The sequence below is a fragment of the Pelobates fuscus genome, chromosome 2 (genome assembly GCF_036172605.1).
Source record: "Pelobates fuscus isolate aPelFus1 chromosome 2, aPelFus1.pri, whole genome shotgun sequence".
In the NCBI taxonomy this organism is placed as follows: Eukaryota; Metazoa; Chordata; class Amphibia; order Anura; family Pelobatidae; genus Pelobates; species Pelobates fuscus.
The window spans coordinates 10,642,289-10,669,558 of NC_086318.1; the positions used below are offsets into that span (position 1 = coordinate 10,642,289).

Here is a 27,270-nt window from a genome sequence, read left to right on the forward strand (position 1 = left end):
CACACAGCATTCACGCTCACTGACACACAGTATTCACACACACTGACACACAGTATACACACACTGACACACAGTATACACACACTGACACAGTATTCACATCCATTGAAACACAGCATTCACGCCAACTGACACACAGCATTCACGCCAACTGACACACAGCATTCACGCCAACTGACACACAGCATTCACGCCAACTGACACACAGCATTCACGCCAACTGACACACAGCATTCACGCCAACTGACACACAGCATTCACGCCAACTGACACACAGCATTCACGCCAACTGACACACAGCACACACACGTTTTGAACCACAGCATTCACACCCAACTGACACACAGCATTCACACCCACTCGCACTCTGTCTATGCATTCTGTCCCTCAGCATTCCTTTCATGTCATGAATATTCTAAAATATATTTATAGCTTTATTCTATTCTGTGGTTCTTTTCCTAAACAATGTATTATGGCGAATTGACAAGTGAATTAATAGATGCATGACAAAATAGCAGATTTATAATAAAAAACAGTCCATCTCAGCTATTTAATTGAATATGAATCCTCAGCAAAGCAGTTTATTAACCCCTTAAGGACACATGACGTGTGAGACACGTCATGATTCCCTTTTATTCCAGAAGTTTGGTCCTTAAGGGGTTAAATAGAATGTTTACAGGTTAATTTGTCACAATTTGCTGTGATTTACGTGTCTTACTGGCGCACGCAATGACTCGATCTAACAGGTTTCCTTATTCTAGGGGAGTACGTAGAAGGTGTGAATGACCAGGATGTTATTCTGATTCACTCGTGCCGCCAGTGGACCACAGTGACTGCGCACAGCCTGGAGGAAGGGCATTATGTCATTGGCCCCAAGATTGACATCCCACTTCAGTACCCAGGTGAGAAAATCCACACAAGTATGACATCACTCAGAGATTGACATGGTCATACACAGACTAGTAGAGTACTAGGGATATGGAACAGTTTATTTTACATTAAAATTAGGATTCAATTATCCAAGTTCTGACCCAATCAGATGTTTTGGCCTATTTAGTGTGAGAATCTGGGAGCAATCTGATTCCAAAATGTTAACACCTGTTGGTACTAAGGCAGTGTGCTATTATCGAATACCGGTCATTCCTCTGACCAGGAACCTATGAAATCAGAGTATATAAAACCATACCCTGGCATGATCTGAACAGTAACCGTTTAACAAGACCATATTGTAGCGGAGAGCTGATTTCTCGCAGCTATTCTCCACTTTAGATCCAAGGGAGGCTCAGGAACAAGTCATTAGTAAATCCACAGCAGAGTTTCCAGCAGGTAAAAAGGTTCAGCGAAATCCCCACAGCACTCACAATAACTGGACGACACACAGTTTCAGGAGTAGAACTGACAATCGTTTATTCCAAGGTTTCTTATAAAGCCTGCTCCCATGCAAGGGAGGGAACTACAGTAATTATGACAGTAACCAATACCATTCTTGTTACCTCCCACACATCTTCTCCCCTCAGAGTGAGTCATAATCCCCTTAAGTTGTACAGTACTTTACCCCAAACTTGGATGTACCCCTAAACCATCACATATCCTTAATATCAGGGTACCGCTAGGTAGCCCTGATCTGGGTGAATATAATATCCAAAATTCACCCAGATCGGACCAGGGGTTCGGTAGTTACAGGCAGGGGAAGTTTGACCGACCGCACACGAGTTGGTATCCGAAAAGGGTTCCACGAGAATGGGCCCTGCGGTCGGTCTCCGTTCGGCAGTTAAAACAGGCATTTATAATTGCCATCCACATTTACATTCACCTAGATAGTGATTCCCTCATTCGGTACTTTATTACTACCGAATGGGGATTCGTTGTGTTTCTCCGTTCGGCAGTTACGGAGCTCTGGAGGTCTCAGCGGTGTTTGGTTGTTTGAGTGTCCGATTTGAGTTCCAGGCACTCGACGACCAAACACCGCTGGGATTTTCATGCGTAAGATGGCCGCCGCCACGTGTACGCATGCCGAATGGCGGCCACCCAGATACAATGCTAATGAGCCGGTTAACTTGCGGTTGGAAGGAATGTGAACTTTAATAGCCGGCACACTTCTCTCTGGGGTGGTCCCTCCGTTCGGTAGTTTCCATAAGTATATAGTACGGATGGAAACTACCGAATACCATACAATTCACATAATACACACACGAATAGCAATTTCAACATAGGGAAAACATATACAAACACAGTCACACAGGCATTTTGCAGGACAGGCTCACTGCATTCCGCTACACATATTAAAACGTACCCAGAAATAAATAGTATGAGCAGGTGCCTGATGTGGATTTTCTGATGTAACCTGTGCCATACAGGCAGGTTTGGAAAATAAAATATTAGACACGTTGCCCATGAAGAATGTATTATCCTTGGCTGGAACTCAAGACCTCTGCCTTTAAGGGATATGTTGTATATTTTCTTTGTAAATAGTCACATTATGCAGCCAAACCATGCTTCTCTTTGTAAATAGTCACACAATATAACCTTACTGTGCTTCTTTGTAAATAGTCACACGATACGGCCATACTGTGCTTCTCTTTGTAAATAGTCACACGATACGGCCATACTGTGCTTCTCTTTGTAAATAGTCACACGATACGGCCAAACCGTGCTTCTCTTTGTAAATAGTCACACGATACGGCCAAACCGTGCTTCTCTTTGTAAATAGTCACACGATACGGCCAAACCGTTTTTTCTTTGTAAATAGTCACACAATACAACCATACTGTGCTTCTCTTTGTAAATAGTCACACGATATAACCTTACTGTGCTTCTCTTTGTAAATAGTCACACGATACGGCCGTACCGTGCTTCTCTTTGTAAATAGTCACACGACACAACCATACTGTGATTCTCTTTGTAAATAGTCACACGATATAACCTTACTGTGCTTCTTTGTAAATAGTCACACGATACGTCCATACTGTGCTTCTCTTTGTAAATAGTCACACGATACGGCCAAACCGTGCTTCTCTGTCAGGGTCTTACCTGAGTTGGGAGTCTGTAGCACAGATATGTCGCTCACCCTTGCAGATAGCCACAGGCCGAGGTGGTCAGGTAAGAATTCACCTGGCCTGTGGGTCTGTGCACGGGGGCTGTGCAGGATGCAGTACCAAATTCGCAGGACAGGCAAGGACAGAACCAGCAGGATAGTCGAGGGATAGCCGAGGTCAAAGGATGCCAGAGGTCAGAATAAACGTAGTCACAAGCCGAGGTCAAATATACGAAGCAGAATAAACAGGAACACTGGTACGACACAGGAACACTAGATCAAAGACTTGACAATGAGTACAGGGCGAGGCTGGGTTTAAATACCCTGCTGATGAAGATCAGAGTCAGGTGAGATACAGACAAGTCAAGGTGCAGCCCCCGGTGTAGTAGCCAAGCCAGGATGAACAAGACCGGAATCAGTAGTCTCTGGTAAAGCTGCTGTGGCTCAGAGGCAGAGAGCAGGACTAGGATAGATAAGTACCCCGGTTCAAGTCCCCTGTTGGGAATTCCAGGAGCGACCACGTCTGGCTGTCTGTCTCACAGGTGAGTACCCTGACAGTACCTCCCCCTTCAAAAACGACCTCTGGGCGTAAGTAGGCTCCTCATTGAAATAATCAGTCTCTCCAGAGTCACTCTCAGAATCCATCGAGTCCCCATAGTGAAAGTCCTCAGTATGGTATCCCTGATTAGCTCAGGATTTCCCAGTACCAGCTTCTGGTACGGCTGACGATCGGTCTAGGTTCCGGGTAGGGGTGACAAAAACTTCCACAACTTCGGGAGGGACAGTGCTCGTAGCTAGCAGTGCTTTTTCGAACACTTCCAGGTCTTTTTTACAGACCGTAGTGCCATTAGAAGCAATGACACAATCCTTAGGTAAATCCTTTTCAAGTGGGCAGGAAGTAGTGGTGGTACTACAGGAAGCAACTTTGGTAGTAGATGCAGACGACTCTGGAGCAGGGGGTATAGCATTCTCCATGGAAGCCAAGCCTGGACAGGAATAACGGCTCTCTTGTAGCTCTTTAGGCTGATAAGCGGTGTACACTGGACGAAGAATATTATTACCCAGTCGGAGAGCTGGAGGTCTAGGAGGGCGAACAGGACAAAGCGTGATGAAGTGTCCTCCTTCTCCACAGTAAAAACACAGACCATGGCTTCTCCTTCGGTCCCTCTCCCCAGGTGTGACTTTGCAGTGGACACGTCCAATTTGCATAGGTTCCTCAGGATCAAGTGGAACACAGGATACCTCTGGAGTTTTCCTGGGAACTGGATCATAAGAGGGCATCACTGGGGTGTGGTGATAGTACTCGGTTCCTTGGTGACGTAGACTCCGCGATTTTTTAGTAGGTGGAGCTGGCTTGGTCTTAGTGGTCCTGCACTGTGAGTCCAAAGCAATAATAAAGGATTCCCAGCTGACAAGGACAGGACTCTTCCTCTGCAACATTTGGTAAGACCAAACTTTAATGCGTCCAGACAACAGGTTGATAGCCGCTCTGACCCTGATGAAATCCGTGGCGTAAGTTCGAGGCTTTAAAGAGAACAATACCTCGCAATCCATCCTGAATGACTGGAAGGACGTGTAGTTACCATCAAATCTGTCGGGCATGATGACAAAGGGTTCCGGAGCTGGATGTACTGCGCCTTTAAGAGAAAAAAGTTCCTGCTGCAACTCCGAAACAGTCTGGGCCAGGCTGGACACTTGCTGGAGTGAGGGTGAGCACATTTCTGCGGACTCCATATTGGTCAAGTCTTTTGTCAGGGTCTTACCTGAGTTGGGAGTCTGTAGCGCAGATATGTCGCTCACCCTTGCAGATAGCCACAGGCCGAGGTGGTCAGGTAAGAATTCACCTGGCCTGTGGGTCTGTGCACGGGGGCTGTGCAGGATGCAGTACCAAATTCGCAGGACAGGCAAGGACAGAACCAGCAGGATAGTCGAGGGATAGCCGAGGTCAAAGGATGCCAGAGGTCAGAATAAACGTAGTCACAAGCCGAGGTCAAATATACGAAGCAGAATAAACAGGAACACTGGTACGACACAGGAACACTAGATCAAAGACTTGACAATGAGTACAGGGCGAGGCTGGGTTTAAATACCCTGCTGATGAAGATCAGAGTCAGGTGAGATACAGACAAGTCAAGGTGCAGCCCCCGGTATAGTAGCCAAGCCAGGATGAACAAGACCGGAATCAGTAGTCTCTGGTAAAGCTGCTGTGGCTCAGAGGCAGAGAGCAGGACTAGGATAGATAAGTACCCCGGTTCAAGTCCCCTGTTGGGAATTCCAGGAGCGACCACGTCTGGCCGTCTGTCTCACAGGTGAGTACCCTGACATTCTCTTTGTAAATAGTCACACGATACGGCCAAACCGTGCTCCTCTTTGTATATAGTCACACAATATAACCATACTGTGCTTCTTTGTAAATAGTCACACGATACGGCCACACTGTGCTTCTCTTTGTAAATAGTCACACGATACGGCCAAACCGTGCTTCTCTTTGTAAATAGTCACACGATACGGCCAAACCGTTTTTTCTTTGTAAATAGTCACACAATACAACCATACTGTGCTTCTCTTTGTAAATAGTCACACGATATAACCTTACTGTGTTTCTTTTTCTAAATAGTCACACGATACGGCCATACCGTGCTTCTCTTTGTATATAGTCACACGATATAACCTTACTGTGCTTCTCTTTGTAAAGTCACATGATACGGCCGTACCGTGCTTCTCTTTGTAAATAGTCACACGACACAACCATACTGTGATTCTCTTTGTAAATAGTCACACTATATAACCTTACTGTGCTTCTCTTTGTAAATAGTCACACGATACGGCCAAACCGTGCTTCTCTTTGTAAATAGTCACACGATACGGCCAAACCGTGCTTCTCTTTGTAAATAGTCACACGATACGGCCAAACCGTGCTTCTCTTTGTAAATAGTCACACGATACGGCCAAACCGTTTTTTCTTTGTAAATAGTCACACAATACAACCATACTGTGCTTCTCTTTGTAAATAGTCACACGATATAACCTTACTGTGTTTCTTTTTCTAAATAGTCCCACGATACGGCCATACCGTGCTTCTCTTTGTATATAGTCACACGATATAACCTTACTGTGCTTCTCTTTGTAAAGTCACATAATACGGCCGTACCGTGCTTCTCTTTGTAAATAGTCACACGACACAACCATACTGTGATTCTCTTTGTAAATAGTCACACTATATAACCTTACTGTGCTTCTCTTTGTAAATAGTCACACGATACGGCCAAACCGTGCTTCTCTTTGTAAATAGTCACACGATACGGCCAAACCGTGCTTCTCTTTGTAAATAGTCACACGATACGGCCAAACCGTGCTTCTCTTTGTAAATAGTCACACGATACGGCCAAACCGTGCTTCTCTTTGTAAATAGTCACACAATATAACCTTACTGTGCTTCTTTGTAAATAGTCACACAATACAACCATACCGTGCTTCTCTTTGTAAATAGTCACACAATACAACCATACTGTGCTTCTCTTTGTAAATAGTCACACGATATAACCTTACTGTGCTTCTCTTTGTAAATAGTCACACGATACGGCCAAACCGTGCTTCTCTTTATAGTCACACGATATAACCTTAATGTGCTTCTCTTTGTAAATAGTCACACGATACGGCCATACTGTGCTTCTCTTTGTAAATAGTCACACGATACGGCCAAACCGTGCTTCTCTTTGTAAATAGTCACACGATACGGCCATACTGTGCTTCTCTTTGTAAATAGTCACACAATACAACCATACTGTGCTTCTCTTTGTAAATAGTCACACGATATAACCTTACTGTGCTTCTCTTTGTAAATAGTCACACAATACGGCCATACCGTGCTTCTCTTTGTATATAGTCACACAATATAACCTTACTGTGCTTCTCTTTGTAAATAGTCACACGACACAACCATACTGTGCTTCTCTTTGTAAATAGTCACACAATACGGTCATACCATGATTCTCTTTGTAAATAGTCACACAATACAACCATACTGTGCTTCTATTTGTAAATAGTCACATGATACGGCCATACTGTGCTTCTCTTTGTAAATAGTCACATGATACGGCCATACCGTGCTTCTCTTTGTAAATAGTCACACGACACAACCATACTGTGCTTCTCTTTGTAAATAGTCACACAATACGGTCATACCATAATTCTCTTTGTAAATAGTCACACAATACAACCATACTGTGCTTCTATTTGTAAATAGTCACATGATACGGCCATACTGTGCTTCTCTTTGTAAATAGTCACATGATACGGCCATACTGTGCTTCTCTTTGTAAATAGTCACATGATACGGCCATACTGTGCTTCTCTTTGTAAATAGTCACATGATACGGCCATACTGTGCTTCTCTTTGTAAATAGTCACATGATACGGCCATACTGTGCTTCTCTTAGTAAATAGTCACATGATATAACCATACTGTGCTTCTCTTTGTAAATAGTCACATGATAAGGCCATACTGTGCTTCTCTTTGTAAATAGTCACACGATACGGTCATACCTTGATTCTCTTTGTAAATAGTCACACGATACGGCCACACTGTGCTTCTCTTTGTAAATAGTCACACCATATGGTCATACCGTGCTTCTCTTTGTAAATAGTCACACAATATAACCATACTGTGCTTCACTTTGTAAATAGTCACATGATACGACCATGCTGTGCTTCTCTTTGTAAACAGTGTACAATACGTCCATACCATGCTTCTCTTTGTAAACAGTCACATGATATGGCCATATTGTGCCTTGCTTTGTAAATAGTCACATGATAGAGCCATACCATGCTTCTTTTTGCAAAAATTCACATGAAATGGGCATATTCCCTTTGTAGGTATTGACTAGATGAAGCATGTCAAACTTGTGGTCCACCTGCCCTCGGGCCACTTTATGTTGTGGCTGTGACCAGCCGCAAGACAGGAAAGATATTTCCTGTCTGATTCTTGTCTTCCCTCCCACCACCGATTGCGTGCTCCCGCAGGCCAGCCTCTCCCCCTTCCCTCCTGCTCGCAGTGCCAGAGGAGCATCTGGCCTGCTTGAGCAGAGAAAAGCAGGAATGGAACTGGAGGACGGGCAGCTCATCTTAAGGTAGGGGAAGATAGTCTTGGGGGACCTTCCTGAGTACTGTGCTAAATTGGGGAGGGAGGAAGTGTATTAATTTGAGGGAGGGAGGGGGCGTGTATTAAATTGGGGGAGGGAGTGGGGCAGTGTTTGTAGAGTGGTGGAAGGGGGGCAGTGTGTTAAATTGGGGGAGGGCAATGTATTAATTTGGGGGAGCGAGGGGGGAATTGTATTAAACTAGGGGAGGGCAGTGTATTAAAGTAGAGTGCTGGGAGGAGGGGCAGTGTATTCAATTAGAGTGGAGGGAGGATGGGCAGTGTATTAGATTAAGGGGCAGTGTATTAGAATGGGTGAAGGGGGCAGTGTATTAGAGTGGAGGAAGGGGGCAGTGTATTGGATTTGTGGGCAGTGTATTAGAGTGGAGGAAGGGGGGCAGTATGTTGGATTTGTGGGCAGTGTATTAGAGTGGAGGAAGGGGGGCAGTATGTTGGATTTGTGGGCAGTGTATTAGAGTGGAGGAAGGGGGGCAGTATGTTGGATTTGTGGGCAGTGTATTAGAGTGGAGGAAGGGGGGCAGTGTGTTGGATTTGTGGGCAGTGTATTAGAGTGGAGGAAGGGGGGCAGTGTGTTGGATTTGTGGGCAGTGTATTAGAAGGGGAGGGGGCAGTGTATTAGATTGGGTCTGCATAGAGGCGCTGAACGCTCCCCATGGAGATGCTGATTGGCCATGCAGCTTTTTTCCCACACATGCACAATTTATATTTTACAGCTGTGCAACGAACAGCATACATTCACCATTTCAGTCCCATTACTAAACTTTTCTTAACCCCTTAAGGACCGGCCTGTTTTTGCGATGTTTGTATGTTAAGGACCAGAGCAGTTTTAACACTTTTGTGGTGTTTGTGTTTAGCTGAAATTTTCCGCTCTCTCATTTACGGTTCCCATACAAGTTATATATTGTTTTTTTCAGGACAAAAGGGGCTTTCTTTACATACCATTATTTGTATTATGTCATATATTGTATTTAAAAAAAATAATAAAATATGGTGAAAAATTAAAAAAAAAAAATGTTTTTGGACTTTTACTTGAAAAATCTTTTACTTATCAACAAAAGCTAATGAAAAAAACTGCTAAATAGATTCAAAATTTTGTCCCGAGTTTAAAAACACCCAGTGTTTACATGCTTTATTGCAAGTTATAGGCCTATAAATACAAGTAGGAAATTGCTGTTTCAATATATATATATGGCTGTTTAAATGTATCAATAGTGACCTTGTAACACCGTTATCTGTCATAAATCCCCGAAATACACCTAACATGTACATATTTTTTTTAAAGTAGACAACCCAGGGTATTCAAAATTGGGTATGTCCAGTTTTTTTTAGTAGCCACCTAGTCACAAACACTGGCCAAAGTTAGCATTTATATTTGTTTGTGTGTTAAAAATGCAAGAACCGCTAACTTTGGCCGGTGTTTGTGACTAAGTGGCTACTAAAAAAGGCTGAACATACCCCATTTGCAATACCTTGGGTTGTCTTCTTTTGCAAATGGTATGCCATCATGGGGCTAATTCTCATTCCTTGGCTACCATACGCTCTCAAAGGCAACCTAACCAATCCGACAAATTTCAATAAAAAAAAAGTAAAATCAAGCCTTATATTTGACCCTGTAACTTTCACAAACACTATAAAACCTCTACATGTAGGGTACTGTTATACTCAGGAGACTTCGCTGAACACAAATATTAGTGTATCAGAACATTAAAATGTATCACAGCAATAATATCCTCAGTGAAAGTGCTGTTTGTGTGTGAAAAATGAAAAAAACTTCAGTTTCACTGACAATATCATCGCTGTGATATGTTTTACTGTTTTGAAACACTAATATTTGTGTTCAGCGAAGTCTCCCGAGTAAAACAGTACCCCCCATGTACAGGTTTTAGGGTGTAATAGAAAGTTACAGGGTTAAACACAGTGCTAGCAAATTAAATTATCTGGACTTTCGGCCTGGGTTGGCAGGCAGGTCCCTCAAATTGCAATCATTAGGAGGGGCGGAGCCTGACCGGGGAGCTGAGCAGACACGCTTTCTGCGAGCTCCTGAGCCTGGACCCGATTTTCGGTGACAAACAGGGGTATTCTTGCCTGAATTGGTCCTGCCAACACAGCAACCGGCACCATGCGAACTGGGGCACAGAATGACACCTTGCAAGCCTGCACACTCGCTGAGAAACCGGGCCGGGAACTCTGGGCCTATGACGCATGGGGTAAGGGAGAGACGGCCGCTTTCCTGACCCGCCAAAACAAGCAGCACCCGAAGCATCGGGCCTCCCAACCCCCCCCCTCCAGGACCAGAGGGGGTTATCCTGGTCCACACAAGCGTACACCCGAAGCCTGAATTAATTGTCATGGGTGAGAACAGCCGAGAGCGCGAAACACGAGACCAAGCGACCGCACCTAAAATGGCGGCGACAGGCCCAATTATGGACCAAACCTCAATCCGACCTCTGCACGAGCGGCTTGACGCCCTGCTAAACCGGTTCTGGAAGATGCTGGAGGATCGGACGACGCACCAAACCTCTGATTGCATGGAGGAGCCGAAACAGCCCCAAACTGCGAGGCAGAGTGGGCAGACCCCAGGAACGACCGCCACGCACCGACGGGCGGTACACACACCCGGGCAGGGGTACGTTTGGAGAATCCCTCCTATACACCGACCACATCGCCGGAGAGCCGCCCGCCGCTGGCGGCGGAAGACCACCAGGACCCTCCTCAGCGCCCGCTATGGGAAAGACCCGGCCCCAAGAGGCAACCGAGTCTGTGGACAAAAGGTGCCAACCCCACACTATGCCCGGGGGAAGGGAGAAGCCCCCTGCAGCAGCAATCACTCCCACTCCTCGCTGACCCACCTGCAGTCGCTGCCGGCAATACTACCCAGAGGGAGCTGGCGCGACCCACGCCTACCCGGCCACGCAAGCGGAGCCACCAGAACGGGCATCGGGTGAAGTAATCCATGAACCTGCAGGTTGCGGCCCCATCTATCAATCCAGCCCGCGACGCTGAAACTGCTCTTTGACCAACCGAACTATAGACTTTTAAGCATCTACTCGTTTTTAATTGTGATAATATGTGCAGTGGTTCTAACAAGACGCACTAAAGGTTTATCTGAACCAATTGCATAATTATAAGGTTAGGTCACCACTGTATCCTGCTACCCAGTAGGCGCAGCTCTAACTTAGCGACAGCTCAGAGAGTAAATTTACTGCCATATCTCTGCCCAGCCAATGCTGAGGTTGACAAGCTTGATTAGCCTATTATCCTGTACCACTCTTGGGCCCGCATAATTCCCCTCAGGATGACCTTTAAGATCTTCCTGGTATTCAGCCTGGCGCAACTTTCCAACGTGATTATACCCATGTTTTAGTAGACCATTTGTCAGCCTGTCACAGCCAAGAACCTGCGTTATTAAGCCGTTTATATCATCCATACTGTTTCTCACCTTGACATATTTTCCTTAACTTGTACATTTTAAGTTAAGCTGGATCTGTTATTCTTAAATTTTGAGTATACTTGTTAACCGACACAAAATAAGCCTGAAATCTCTATGTATTTACGTGACGAAATTTGGCAAAACACCTGTGCTCACATGTTTTAAAAATGTCGTAACTTGTGCACGGCTTAACTTACCTGACCAGTGTCACTAACGCTGAACTAGCCAGACCTGCTTGCATATTGCAGTTAGCATGTACCTAGCATAAGTAACTAATGTGTTTTTTTTTTTTTTATCTATGTGTAATCTGTTGCCTGACCAGCATGACCTAGCGAGATATTAATCCGGATCCTACGATCCTTAGCTTGTATTTTCAAATTGGAGCTTAACTACGTTACATAAAAAAAAAAAAAAAATTAGGCATTGAAAATCTGGAAATGTACTTTAACTTTGTGTATTGTTGTACCGATCCTATAATGTAACTCGCTTTAACGTTTCCTCCGTCTTCTCTTCTGTACCCCATAATATATGCCTTAATAAAAATCAGATTGACAAAAAAAAAATTGCAATCATTAAAATTACTTAATTAGGTAAAAATATTACATAAATACACATGTAGAATTTTAATATATATATACATATTTATATATTTGACGTCTACGTGTATATTTATGAAATTATTTATGTAATTATGTATATGGACATATGTATATTTCGTATTGTTTTTATTTATACATAGATATATATATCATTACATTCTAAGTGTATTTTGATATAAATATATATATATATCAAAATACTGTTAGAATAAAATTGCATATATAAATATTTTTTTTATAATTATTAAAAATTATTTCTATTTTTTGTTTTTTATTAACATATTATTTGTATTTTATAATAATAATATATATATATATATATATATATATATATATATATATATACCATATATAGCAATTATATATATTGTATATGTAACGGATCGCCTGGCACCCCGACTTGGTACCTCCGTTAATGGATGCTCCTAGTGCTTCCTGAGGACTCCAAGCACTCTGGCAGACACCACCATCACCGAATCCGAGAAACCTTTTAAATTCTCCCAAGCATATGAATGCTGTAGACCATTGAATAGGAACCATACGAATAGGCTTGTACTCCTAGCAGTCAACTGGAACAGCATGCAATAAATCCTTCCCCCAATAATGAGACGACACATCACTTTGAGGGTAAAACAGGAACTCTGGACTGGCTCATCCAGCCTGGCTTTTATTACAATAATCCACATACAGGCCACACCCAGGGGGAGGCATAAAATAACCAATCACATACATGGTTCAGCCCACACATCCCCTCCCCTCAGATAACATTAAACCCAATTATCCGGTACACTTTTCCAGCCAAGTTCTGGATGTACCCCAAAAACAGGGGGCACACCTTTAAATCCAGCATCGCTGGATAGCCCCTGTGGCGAAACCAATCTCGCCACTGGGCCCTGGAGAAGCCTGTTTGCTAGCCTCCTACCTACTGACTATGGCCCCTGGGTTATTTGGGGCATATTGTACTGTATATTGCTGCTACTGGCCCTTTTAACAGCATCTATGGACATTTTGGGACTACTGTCCCTTTAAGACTGTGAAGCATATTCGAGTGTACTGCCTGTAATATTATATATGTATTTATAGATGTGTTAAGTGTATCCTGGGTGATTTGTATGCAACATTCATCTGATTGTTCGGTAGAATCACTCCATTCAGTATATTGAGTGAAACTACCGAACAACCAGACCACCCAGGAATGAGTGTGCCTCCAATTACCGTTTGCAACAATGTTGCAAACGGGTAATTGGCAATCATTGCAGTGTGGTCTTTGTCCTCTGGGTGGCCGCCATTCGGGAAACAAACACGTGGCGGCGGCCATCTTAAACTACCGAACAGCGGTGTTTTGCCGTCGAGTGTCTGGAACTAAAATCGGACACTTGACTAGGCAAACACCACTGAGACCTCCATACTTCCAGAAATTCGTATGGAAACTACCGAATGACCCGCCGTTCGGTAGAAAGAGCCCCATAAACAAGGGAATTCATTCAAACCCTCTCCAGGCTCTATAACACAGGCAATTCGCCTGTTTTCATTCCCTTGTTTGTGACCGACCGCAGGGCCAAAATGCATGGAACTGTTTTCGGATACTTTACCCATGCGGTTGGTCAAATCTTTGGAACCCCATATCTCACGAATCATTCATCCGAATTACTTGAATTTTGGATATGTTGTCCCCCTGAATAAGGGCTATCCAGCGATGCTGGATTTAAAGGTGTACCCCCGGGTTTTGGGGTACATCCAGAACTTGGCTGAAAAAGTGTACCGGATAATTGAGTTTAATGTTATCTGAGGGGAGGGGATGTGTGGGCTGAACCATGTATGTGATTGGTTATTTTATGCCTCCCCCTGGGTGTGGCCTGTATGTGGATTAGTGTAATAAAAGCCGGGCTGGATGAGCCAGTCCAGAGTTCCTGTTTTAACCTCAAAGTGATGTGTCGTCTCATTATTGGGGGAAGGATTTATTGTATGCTGTTCCAGTTGACTGCTAGGGGTACAAGCCTATTCGTATGGTTCCTATTCAATGGTCTACAGCATTCATACGCTTGGGAGAATTTAAAGGTTTCTTGGATTCGGTGATTATGGTGTCTGCCAGAGTGCTTGGAGTCCTCAGGAAGCACTAGGAGCATCCATTAACGGAGGTACCAAGTCGGGGTGCCAGGTGATCCGTTACATTGGTGGCAGCGGTGGGATGGCGTCCTAGTGCGAGGTAAAGCAGCTCGGAGACACAGTACGTTTGGATTTACAAATTGAGGGCAACGCTAGCAGTCGTGCAGCGCCCCTGGGAGCAGACTAGTATGGAAGGTTCTGGCTCTGGAGATGATTGGCTGGCCGAGGTGAGGCAGCGAGTGGCCGAGTATGGGGATGATATACCCATGGAGACACGCCGGGTGATCTGGAACCAGGTCATGGCTGAGCGAAACACAAGGCTGGACCGAGAATTCCGGTTGGCGAAAGAGAGGAAGTATGCTCAGCAGCAGGAGCGTTACAGCAGCCGAGTAGAGGCTGCATCCGAGGAGGTTAGCCGTCTTTCCCTGAGGCGGCGGGAGGAACCCGAAGTGGGGGTCCTCATAGACTGGTCCTGTGAGGAACCACAACAGGCAGGTAGAGATGGGACCAAGGTCTCTCCACCGGGCCCACCGGGATGCTGGGCAGCCGGCCCAGATCCCCAGCAGCAGCCAGAGTTGCCAGGTGGGGAAGCAGGTGGCCCTTACTCACAAATGTTGAGGGGCCTCACGGATTGGTCCTGGGAAGACCCACAGATGGCAGGTGGAGATGGGACTGCGGTCTCTCTACCGGCCCTACAGGGATGCTGGGCAGTCGGCCCAGATCCCCAGCGGCAGTGTGCGTTACAGGGAGCTGAAAGTGCCGTTCTTGCTCCCCAGCGGCAGTCTACGGTGCAGGGAGAGGAGCCTGTTATCCCCTCTCCCCAGCGGTTGAAGGTGTGTAAGGGAGAGGAGTTTGTTACCCCCTCTCCCCACCGACAACCTAACCCACCAAGGGGAGACAGTAAACCCCTCACCAGCACAGATGGGACCGTGGTCTCTGTGCCCAAGTTACAGGGAGCTGAAGGGGCCATCCTTGCTCCCCAGCGGCAGGTTACAGTTCAGAGAGAGGAGCTTGTTACACCCTCTCTCCAGCGGCAGCCTAACCCACCAAGGGGAGACCGTAAGCCCCACACCAGCGCAGATGGGACCGTGGTCTCTGCGCCCAAGTTACAGGGAGCTGAAGGGGCCGTCCTCCCTCCCCAGCGGCAGTGTGATTTGTTGGGAATTGGGAGCCCAGTCTCCATTCCCCAGCGGCAGTGTGAATTGCAGGGAATTGGGAGCCCAGTCTCCATTCCCCAGCGGCAGGCTGAGTTACAGGGGGCAGAGGTAGTTGTTCCTATCCCCCAGCAGCAGAGTGATATGCCGGGAATGCAGTGTGAAGTGCAGGGAGAGGAGAGCAGCGTCTTCCCTCCCCAGCGGAAGGCTGAGTTACAGGGGGCAGAGGTAGTTGGTCCTACCCCCCAGCAGCAGCGTGATTTTTTGGGAATAGAGAGCCCAGTCTCTATTCCCCAGCAGCAGGACACTGAATTGGGAGGAGAGACAGTCGGTCTCCCTCCACAAAGACTGAAAGTAGGCATGGGAGAGGAGATTGTTACCACCTCTCCCCAGCGGCGGATCATCAATGGGCAGAGTGTTCTAATGGGAGAGGAGCTGGTTACCACCTCTCCCCAGCGGCAGCTTAATGTACCAGGGGGAGACTGTAAGCCCCACACCTGTGCAGATGGGACCGTGGTCTCTGCACTTCCAGCACAGGGGGTAGGGACGGTCGGTCCTGCCCCCCCACAACAGGGCTGTTTAGCCAAAGGGGAGACAGTCTGTCTCCAGCAGCAGAGCTGTGTAACTAAAGGGGAGACAGTCGGTCTCCAGCAGCAGAGCTGCGCAGCTAAAGGGGAGACAGTCAGTCTCCAGCAACCAGGCTCCAACCAGACTACTCCTGTAGTAGTGCTGGCACCAGGGCAGAGTACCGCTGGTCTCTGCCCACTCAGCAACCCACCAAAACAGCCTACCAGTCCCCCACACAGCCGGGGTGAGGCACCTGGACCTGGACAAGTTTTTCCATTACTCAGGTGTAGTAACCATTTATTGTGGGTGGGCTGTACTGCTGTTTCTGTTTTGTGGGTGGGCTGCTGGACTAACAAGGGCACTGACCGGCAAGAGGTCAGGTACCCTGTTAGTCTGTTTGGAAAAGGGGAGAAATGTGGCGAAACCAATCTCGCCACTGGGCCCTGGAGAAGCCTGTTTGCTAGCCTCCTACCTACTGACTATGGCCCCTGGGTTATTTGGGGCATATTGTACTGTATATTGCTGCTACTGGCCCTTTTAACAGCATCTATGGACATTTTGGGACTACTGTCCCTTTAAGACTGTGAAGCATATTCGAGTGTACTGCCTGTAATATTATATATGTATTTATAGATGTGTTAAGTGTATCCTGGGTGATTTGTATGCAACATTCATCTGATTGTTCGGTAGAATCACTCCATTCAGTATATTGAGTGAAACTACCGAACAACCAGACCACCCAGGAATGAGTGTGCCTCCAATTACCGTTTGCAACAATGTTGCAAACAGGTAATTGGCAATCAGTGCAGTGTGGTCTTTGTCCTCTGGGTGGCCGCCATTCGGGAAACAAACACGTGGCGGCGGCCATCTTAAACTACCGAACAGCGGTGTTTTGCCGTCGAGTGTCTGGAACTAAAATCGGACACTTGACTAGGCAAACACCACTGAGACCTCCATACTTCCAGAAATTCGTATGGAAACTACCGAATGACCCGCCGTTCGGTAGAAAGAGCCCCATAAACAAGGGAATTCATTCAAACCCTCTCCAGGCTCTATAACACAGGCAATTCGCCTGTTTTCATTCCCTTGTTTGTGACCGACCGCAGGGCCAAAATGCATGGAACTGTTTTCGGATACTTTACCCATGCGGTCGGTCAAATCTTTGGAACCCCATATCTCACGAATCATTCATCCGAATTACTTGAATTTTGGATATGTTGTCCCCCTGAATAAGGGCTATCCAGCGATGCTGGATTTAAAGGTGTACCCCCGGGTTTTGGGGTACATCCAGAACTTGGCTGAAAAAGTGTACCGGATAATTGAGTTTAATGTTATCTGAGGGGAGGGGATGTGTGGGCTGAACCATGTATGTGATTGGTTATTTTATGCCTCCCCCTGGGTGTGGCCTGTATGTGGATTAGTGTAATAAAAGCCGGGCTGGATGAGCCAGTCCAGAGTTCCTGTTTTAACCTCAAAGTGATGTGTCGTCTCATTATTGGGGGAAGGATTTATTGTATGCTGTTCCAGTTGACTGCTAGGGGTACAAGCCTATTCGTATGGTTCCTATTCAATGGTCTACAGCATTCATACGCTTGGGAGAATTTAAAGGTTTCTTGGATTCGGTGATTATGGTGTCTGCCAGAGTGCTTGGAGTCCTCAGGAAGCACTAGGAGCATCCATTAACGGAGGTACCAAGTCGGGGTGCCAGGTGATCCGTTACAGCCCCTATTCAGGGGGGAAACATATCCAAAATTCAAGTCATTCGGATGAACAGTTCGGCAGATATGGGTTTCCAAAGATTTGACCGACCGCATGGGTAAAGTATCCGAAAACAGTTCCATGCATTTTGGCCCTGCGGTCGGTCACAAACAAGGGAATGAAAACAGACGAATTGCCTGTGTTATAGAGCCTGGAGAGGGTTTGAATGAATTCCCTTGTTTGTGGGGTTCTTTCTACCGAACGGCTGGTCATTCGGTAGTTTCTATACGAATTTCTGGAAGTATGGAGGTCTCAGCGGTGTTTGCCTAGTCAAGTGTCCGATTTTAGTTCCAGACACTCGACGGCAAAACACCGCTGTTCGGTAGTTTAAGATGGCCGCCGCCACGTGTTTGTTTCCCGAATGGCGGCCACCCAGAGGACAAAGAATACATTACACTGATTGCCAATTACCCGTTTGCAACATTGTTGCAAACTGTAATTGGAGGCACACTTATTCCTGGGTGGTCTGGTTGTTCGGTAGTTTCACTCAATATAATGAATGGAGTGATTCTACCGAACAATCAGATGAATGCTGCATACGTATCACCCAGGTTAAACTTAACACATGAATACATATACAATATTACAGGCAGCACACTAGAACATGCTTCACAGTCTTAAAGGGACAGTAGTCCCAAAAGTCCCAATGTGTCCATAGATGCTGTTAAAAGGGCCAGTAGCAGCAATATACAGTACAATATGCCCAAATATAAATCTTTAACTGTACCAATTTTCCAGGGGCCATAGTCAGCAGGTAAGAGGCAGGCAGCCAGGCCCCTCCAATGCCCAGTGGCGAGGTAGGTTCCGCCACAGTATATATTCGTGTGTAATTTAAATATAAGTGTATTTTTATATTAATATACGTATTTATAAATATAAAAATACACTTAATATGACATTATATATATATCATATATATATATATATATATATATATATACACATATTATTATTTTTTACACTGATTTTACACTGTTTTTTTTTTTACTTTATTTTTTAGATTTTTCACTTGCAGGGAGACTGCCTGTCAGCACAGACAGTCCCCCTGCAGGCAGATACACAGACACCTATTGCGGTCATGTGATCACATGGCCGTGGGGTCCTGATCTGCCGAGGGGGGACTGCCCGGGCAGACGGGGGACTGCCCGGGCAGACAGGCAACCCCCCTGGACCGGGTGGAGCACTGATCGCCGCCGTGGGACCGACTGCGATCAGCTAAGTAGCCCCAGACCGTTATGACGGTTCATGACCGTCAGCGGTCCAAATGCACGTTTTACCGCTGACGGTCCTGAACCGTCAGCGGTCCTGAAGGGGTTAATATGTCAAGGTAGTTGGACGGAAACGTTGGTTATATGCAAATGTACGACTTCTTAAAATAAATTCTTGTTTACTTTGAAGCCCCATGAGCATGAGGACGTCCAGTGTCAGTTAGGCAACATTTTTTATACTGTACTTTTCTAAATAAACCTACGAATTTATAAAAATTTACATTTTTGTTTTGCGACCCATATATACTTCAATCTTGTTTATTTGGCCCGTGTTAGCCTTTGAGTTTGACGTGCTTGGCCTAAATGGTCAGCTGGGGTTCGCTTATTTAGGTAACCTTCCCTTATTATGAACCTTTTTTTAAGGCCAGAGTAGACAACATACCGTAGTTGAAACATTTTCTCATTTGGCTATTTTGACCTTAAATGTAACATTCACTTTGAATTTTCACTTTAGTAAATAACTAAAGCAAATTCAAAATATTTCAAATCCACCATCTAAAAAAAAGGAAATGTATATATAAAAAAGTGAAATGGTTATAAAATGCTCTTCAATTCAATGGTTCTGGCCGAGGATTGCTGCACAGTCTTTAGTGGACCCTGATGGATCTATTGGACCATAATGACCCTTTGTGGACCCTGATGGATCTATTGGACTCTAATGGCCTCTGGTGGACCCTGAAGGATCTGTTGGACTCTAATGACCTCTGGTGGACCCTGATATATCTATTGGACTCTAACGGCTTCTGGTGGACCCTGATGGATCTATTGGACTTTAATGACCTCTGGTGGACCCTGATGGATTTATTGGACTTTAATGAACTCTGGTGGACCCTGATGGATCTGTTGGACTCTAACGGCCTCTGGTGGACCATGATAGCATCTAGTGGACCTTGGTGGAGCAGATGAGGAATGGTTGTGGTGTGATAGACCCCAGCACATTCCTTGCTAATCTGCTCCTCTGTGATGTGACCTTGGCTCTCTACGACCTTGTTATCTCAGCACTGACACTCATAGCTGAGATGTGCAAATCCTGATTGTTCATTCAGCTACTTTACTGTCTGAGTCATTCAAAGGGAAAACCACACAATGACAAAAGCATAGTTTTTACCAGGATCTCTCCAGCTTTGATGGCATATTAATTACAACCTTGTCAGAGACTCAACTTGCGAGTCTTCCAAATAATTAGACTTTAATCTGTGACATACTAAATATGATCCTGGTTCTCTTAGCAAGCTGCTCGGGAGAATTTGTGCACTCCGTTTCAGAAATGTATGTAGGGGGAGAGCGAGGGTTAAAATAGTCGCTGGGTATGAAAGATGTTGAATGGCAACTTGGAGTAACAATGAATTCTAATCCTGTCCACGGCTGAAAAAGATCATTTCTTTAAGCTAAAACATTTTTGTTTGCAAGTCCTATTATTTATTTTTTCTCTTGTAAAACTGACTGTGTGCAAGTTTTGCACTTTTTTCATGCAAAGTTTGACTGTTTTATCCTTTTTATATTTTCACTGTTTTTCTGGATAATAGAAGCAGGCCTTTAACTCATGGCATTGTGGAAGAATTTAGAATGTTCCCCAGGAAGCAGCAGTTTCATTGCTTCCTGGAAGTCAAACAAAGACTGCTGGTCGAATCATACCTTGTATAGTAAAAAAAAAAAAATAAAAAAAAAAATTTGGGTGGCACACCGTCCCCTGCACCGACAGGGCATGCAGTCTGCCACCAACTGCACTTGATGCCAAGACAGGAACAGAGACTGACAGACAAGGAGAGGAGTGCTTTGTGTCAGTGTAGCGGAACAGACAGAAGGACGTTCTATGTCAGTGTAGGTAAGTAGTTAGACAGATAGACAAACAGACAGAGGAATGCTCTATGTCAGTGTAGGTAGACAGACAGACAAACAAACAGACAGCCACAGAGATGTTCTGTGTCACTGTAGGTGAACAGACAGAGAGATAGACAAACAGACAGAGGGATGCTCTGTGTAAGTGGACAGAAAGTGAAAACAGACAGACAGAGGGATGCTATATATCAATGTAGGTGGACAGACAGACAGAGGGATGCTCTGGGTCAGTGTAGGTGGACAGACAGACAGAGGGATGCTATATATCAATGTAGGTGGAGAGACAGACAGGGATGCTATATATCAATGTAGGTGGAGAGACAGACAGAGGGATGCTATATATCAATGTAGGTGGAGAGACAGACAGAGGGATGCTATATATCAATGTAGGTGGAGAGACAGACAGAGGGATGCTATATATCAATGTAGGTGGAGAGACAGACAGAGGGATGCTATATATCAGTGTAGGTGGAGAGACAGACAGAGGGATGCTATATATCAATGTAGGTGGAGAGACAGACAGAGGGATGCTCTGTATCAATGTAGGTGGAGAGACAGACAGAGGGATGCTATATATCAATGTAGGTGGAGAGACAGACAGAGGGATGCTATATATCAATGTAGGTGGAGAGACAGACAGAGGGATGCTATATATCAATGTAGGTGGAGAGACAGACAGAGGGATGCTCTGTATCAATGTAGGTGGAGAGACAGACAGAGGGATGCTATATATCAGTGTAGGTGGAGAGACAGACAGAGGGATGCTATATATCAATGTAGGTGGAGAGACAGACAGAGGGATGCTCTGTATCAATGTAGGTGGAGAGACAGACAGAGGGATGCTATATATCAATGTAGGTGGAGAGACAGACAGAGGGATGCTATATATCAATGTAGGTGGAGAGACAGACAGAGGGATGCTATATATCAATGTAGGTGGAGAGACAGACAGAGGGATGCTATATATCAGTGTAGGTGGAGAGACAGACAGAGGGATGCTATATATCAATGTAGGTGGAGAGACAGACAGAGGGATGCTATATATCAATGTAGGTGGAGAGACAGACAGAGGGATGCTCTGTATCAGTGTAGGTGGAGAGACAGACAGAGGGATGCTATATATCAATGTAGGTGGAGAGACAGACAGAGGGATGCTCTGTATCAGTGTAGGTGGAGAGACAGACAGAGGGATGCTATATATCAATGTAGGTGGAGAGACAGACAGAGGGATGCTCTGTATCAGTGTAGGTGGACAGACAGACAGAGGGATGCTATATATCAATGTAGGTGGAGAGACAGACAGAGGGATGCTCTGTATCAGTGTAGGTGGACAGACAGACAGAGGGATGCTATATATCAATGTAGGTGGAGAGACAGACAGAGGGATGCTATATATCAATGTAGGTGGAGAGACAGACAGAGGGATGCTCTGTGTCAGTGTAGGTGGACAGACAGACAGAGGGATGCTCTGTATCAATGTAGGTGGAGAGACAGACAGAGGGATGCTATATATCAATGTAGGTGGAGAGACAGACAGAGGGATGCTCTGTATCAGTGTAGGTGGACAGACAGACAGAGGGATGCTATATATCAATGTAGGTGGAGAGACAGACAGAGGGATGCTCTGTATCAGTGTAGGTGGACAGACAGACAGAGGGATGCTATATATCAATGTAGGTGGACAGACAGACAGAGGGATGCTATATATCAATGTAGGTGGACAGACAGACAGAGGGATGCTCTGTGTCAGTGTAGGTGGACGGACAGACAGAGGGATGCTATATATCAATGTAGGCTATATTCCTCATTGAGAAGATTTCAGATTCTCGATGAGAGGCTGGTTTATGAGCCTGGTGATATTTTAAGGGATCTGAGATCATCCAGCGATGCCTTAATGAGCGTTTTGGAGAGCTGCTCTTTCTGACAATGATTCAGACTAATGAATAAATAATGTGTAATGTATCCAGGGATCAGAGACTCAGAGACTGGGAGGCAGCGGGGGAGATGTGTGAACCTCCTCTACGACCCATTCATAAAGTTACATCATGCATGATCCATCAGATTGAACACTATATATACAAATACACATCCACATATATATATACTGCATGCGTACCCTCATATACATAGTGTGTGTACCTCCTATACACAGAGTGCGTACCTCATATACACTGTGCGTACCTCCTATACATAGTGTGCGTACCTCCTATACATAGTGTGTGTACCTCCTATACATAGTGTGTGTACCTCCTATACATAGTGTGTGTACCTCCTATACATAGTGTGTGTACCTCCTATACATAGTGTGTGTACCTCCTATACATAGTGTGTGTACCTCCTATACATAGTGTGTGTACCTCCTATACATAGTGTGCGTACCTCCTTTACATAGTGTGTGTACCTCCTATACATAGTGTGCGTACCTCCTATACATAGTGTGTGTACACTACTATACACAGAGTGCGTACCCTCATATACATAATGTGCGTACCCTCATATACACTGTGTGCGTACCTCCTATACATAGTGTGTGTACCCTACTATACACAGAGTGCGTACCCTCATATACACTGTGTGCGTACCTCCTATACATAGTTGTGGCGGAACCAGCCTTGCCACTGGGCATTGGAGAAGACGGATTGCCAGCCTCCTGCCATGTGACTATGGCCCCTGGGATGTATTACCTGCTCTCCGGTACTGCTGAGGTTTGCTACCAACTAGGTGGATTTGGCTATGGAGCTTGTCTAGTGCCCTCTGTTGGTAGCAACAGTAATATGCACTACCTGAATAGCAAGACTAGTAATTTGGGTATAGGGTAGATTCGGGTAGATTTGCATATTGCTAATTCTGCAGGCATTGTGTTATAATAAGTCACTGTATGTTGCCTGCTATAATTTGACTGTTTGTAATTTTATTGAATTTTCACAGCACTGTTAATGTAATGACCATATGGGCTAGTCCAAGTAAAATAACGTTTTAGATAGTTCTTCTTCACCCTCAATCTAGAGTCCTGTCTCTTATTGGGGGAATTGCTATATCACTACAAGGGATTGCTATGCTCTGCATACTTCCCTGGATAATCACTTCTAAGCTCTTGTAGGAGCTTGTTCCTGTCTTGCTCTCTGAAGGAGTCTACGGTGTAGAGTGCTTGGAGTGCTTGGAGCCCTCAGGAAGCGCTAGGAGCATCCTTCAACGGAGGTACCCAGTCGGGGTGCCAGGTGGTCCGTTACAATAGTGTGTGTAGCGGAATGCAGTAAGCCTGTCCTATAACATGCCTGTGTGACTGTATTCGTTCTATTTTGCCTGTGTTGAAATTGCTATTCGTATATTTACTATGTGAATTGTATGTTATTCGGTAGTTTCCATCCGTACCATATGCTTATGGAAACTACCGAACTGAGGGACCACCCCAGAGAGAAGTGTGCCAGCAATTAAGGTTCACATTCTTTCTAAACCGCAAGTTAATCGGCTCAGTAAGATTGTATCTGGGTGGCCGCCATTCGGCATGCGTACACGTGGCGGCGGCCATCTTACGCATGAAAATCTCAGCGGTGTTTGGTCGTCGAGTGTCTGGAACTCAAATCGGACACTCAAACAACCGAACTCCGCTGAGACCTCCAGAGCTCCGTAACTGCCGAATGGAGAGTCCTAACAAATCCCCATTCGGTAGAAACAAAGTACCGAATGAGGGAACCAATATCTATGTGAATTGAAGTATGGATGGCAATTATAAATGTATGTTTTAACTGCCGAACGGAGACCGACCGCAGGGCCCAATCTTATGGAACCCTTTTCGGATACCAACTCGTGTGCGGTCGGTCAAACTTCACCTCTACGTAACTACCGAACCACTGGTCCGATCTGGGTGAATTTTGGATATCATAGTCACCCAGATCAGGGCTACCTAGCGGTACCCTAATATTAATGTTATGTGATGGTTTAGGGGTACATCCAGGTTTGGGGTAAATTACTGTGCCAGTTAAGGGGATTATGACTCACTCTGAGGGGAGGAGATGTGTGGGAGGTAACAAGCACTGTATTGGTTACTGTCCTAATTACTGTGAATCCCTCCCTTGCATGGGAGCAGGCTTTATAAGAAACCCTGGAATAAACGATTGTCAGTTCTACTCCTGAAACTGTGTGTCGTCCAGTTATTGGGAGTGCTGTGGGGATATTTCTGTACCTTTTTACCTGCTGGAAACTCTGCTGTGGATTTACTAATGACTTGTCCCTGAGCCTCCCTAGGATCTTAAGTGGAGAATAGCTGCGAGAATTCAGCTCTCCGCTACATTGGTTGGCAGCGCTGGGATCCAGACTCACAGAGGAACAAGGATTAATGGAGATTGACCTTTCTACTCTAAAGAGATCCACATTGAAAGAACTTCTGGAAGCAAAAGGTGTTTCAGCTAACAGCAAATCCAAAGCAACGCTTATCACTGAAGTAATGGCAGAATACAGAGCAGAGGAGGTCCAGGCCACGGAACAAAGACCTGAAACAGAACAGGAGGAGTTCCAAAGGCAATTACAATTCAGGCTGGCCTTTTATGGGGAAAACCCACCAACAGAGATCATCTCTAAAACCATGACAGAGGTGCAGGAGTTTGTGATGAGCAAAAGGAGACCACAAACACCGGAAAGAAGTGCAGCAGGAGCTGTGACACAAGAGGGTAAGCCCAAAATTCCCTATCAAGCTTTTAAAACGTATGTGGAGACAGAGGAGGATATAGATGCCTTCCTCCAAGACTTTGAGACTATGTACGCTGCATAACATACCAAGGGAAGAGTGGGTACCCATATTAGCAGGACGTCTGTCAGGAAGGGCAGCTGAAGCCTACCGCACTGTACCAGATGTTGAAATTAGGAACTATAGCCGGGTAAAAGAGATTATCCTGGCCCGGTATGCAATAACACCAGAGGCATACCGGAGGCGCTTCAGGGAACTGAAAAAGGCTGACAAAGACTCGCACGCAGAGTGGGCTTGCCGACTAGAAAGGGCAGCTCTTGGGTGGATGCAGTCAAATAAAGCGCGGTCCATGGAGGACTTGTTACAAATGTTGCTATTGGAACAGTTTTATGAGGGGATATCCGCAGAACTGCAGGAATGGGTGAGGGATCGTAACCCCACCTCCCTCACCGAGGCTGCCAAAAAGGCAGATGATTTTATGGATGCCCGCAGACAAACCAAGGCAGTGAATACTAAACCTGCCATGTGGCCGCTGGGAGGAAATTCCTTCTCCCCTAACCCTCAGCCCCCACCAAGACAACTCCCTCCACCAGCACCAGCAGCAGCACAACCGAGATACCGCACACCTGCTTCTGTGCAATGCCACCGGTGCCAGAAGTGGGGACATTTCCAGCGAGATTGTCCGCAGTCTAGAGACTGCACCACCTGGATCCGACCAGGGCCTCCACCACCACCACCGAGAGCAGCAGCGCACCACTACCAGAACGAGGTACCACTTCTGTAGGGTCTGCAGTTCCAGTCACGACTGTGGAACAGTGGGAAGTGCTGCATGAGGCCAACCCATTACAGGCACAGGCGGACAATCGACAGCACCATAGGCAGACCGTGTATCTAGAAGGGAAGCCTATGCAGGGGCTCAGAGACTCGGGAGCCACCATCACCTTGGTTCAAAGTCATTTGGTTTCTGACAAGGCCAAACTGAATAAGACTGTGGCTGTCAGGGTTGCAGGGGGAGCCGTGTATCGGCTAGACACAGCCAGGGTACACTTGCATTGGGGTGCGGGGTTCGGGAATGTAGAAGTGGGACTGATGCCGCAATTACCTGCTGAGGTGGTCCTGGGGAATGATCTGGGCAAACTCACCTCCGCATTTGAGCCCCAAACTACTGAGGAAGCGCACCCAGTAGTCACCAGGCAACAGGCCCGCACCCAGCACAACAACGTACTGCCGGAGGTCCAGGTAAGAGATTCCTCCCCTTCCCTAGACTGTAACCCTTGGGCCCCTCCTGACGAGTTTGTAGCCGAGGTGATCACTGACCCTACTTTACAAGTATACCGAGACAAGGTCACCTCTAACCAACCGGGGGCGGAGGGAAAAAGATTTGTGTGGGACAGACAGTTATTGTACCGAGAGATGAGTAAACAGATAGCTGATGGGGTCAGACCCCATTGCTGCAAGGCAGCTGGTAGTACCCCAGAGGTACCGAACCGAATTACTCCGGATAGCGCACGATATTCCGCTATCCGGACATTTGGGGGTCAGCCGTACCAGATATCGGCTGACCCAAAGTTTCTTCTGGCCAGGGATTAGTCAGGAGGTGCGCAGATATTGTAATACCTGTGATACGTGCCAGAGGGTAGGAAAGAGGGGGGATAAGCGTAAGGCTAAGCTGC

At 45.9% G+C, this 27,270-nt stretch overlaps 1 protein-coding gene across 1 annotated transcript in view; it reads left to right on the forward strand.

Annotated features, from left to right (window-relative positions):
• Positions 1-27,270, forward strand: part of GAREM2 (GRB2 associated regulator of MAPK1 subtype 2) — a 205,002-nt gene that overhangs the window by 92,863 nt on the left and 84,869 nt on the right. Inside the window, exon 2 of the mRNA XM_063440771.1 lies at positions 762-902. Coding sequence (XP_063296841.1) covers positions 762-902 — 141 coding nt within the window. The remainder of the gene's footprint in view (positions 1-761; positions 903-27,270) is intronic.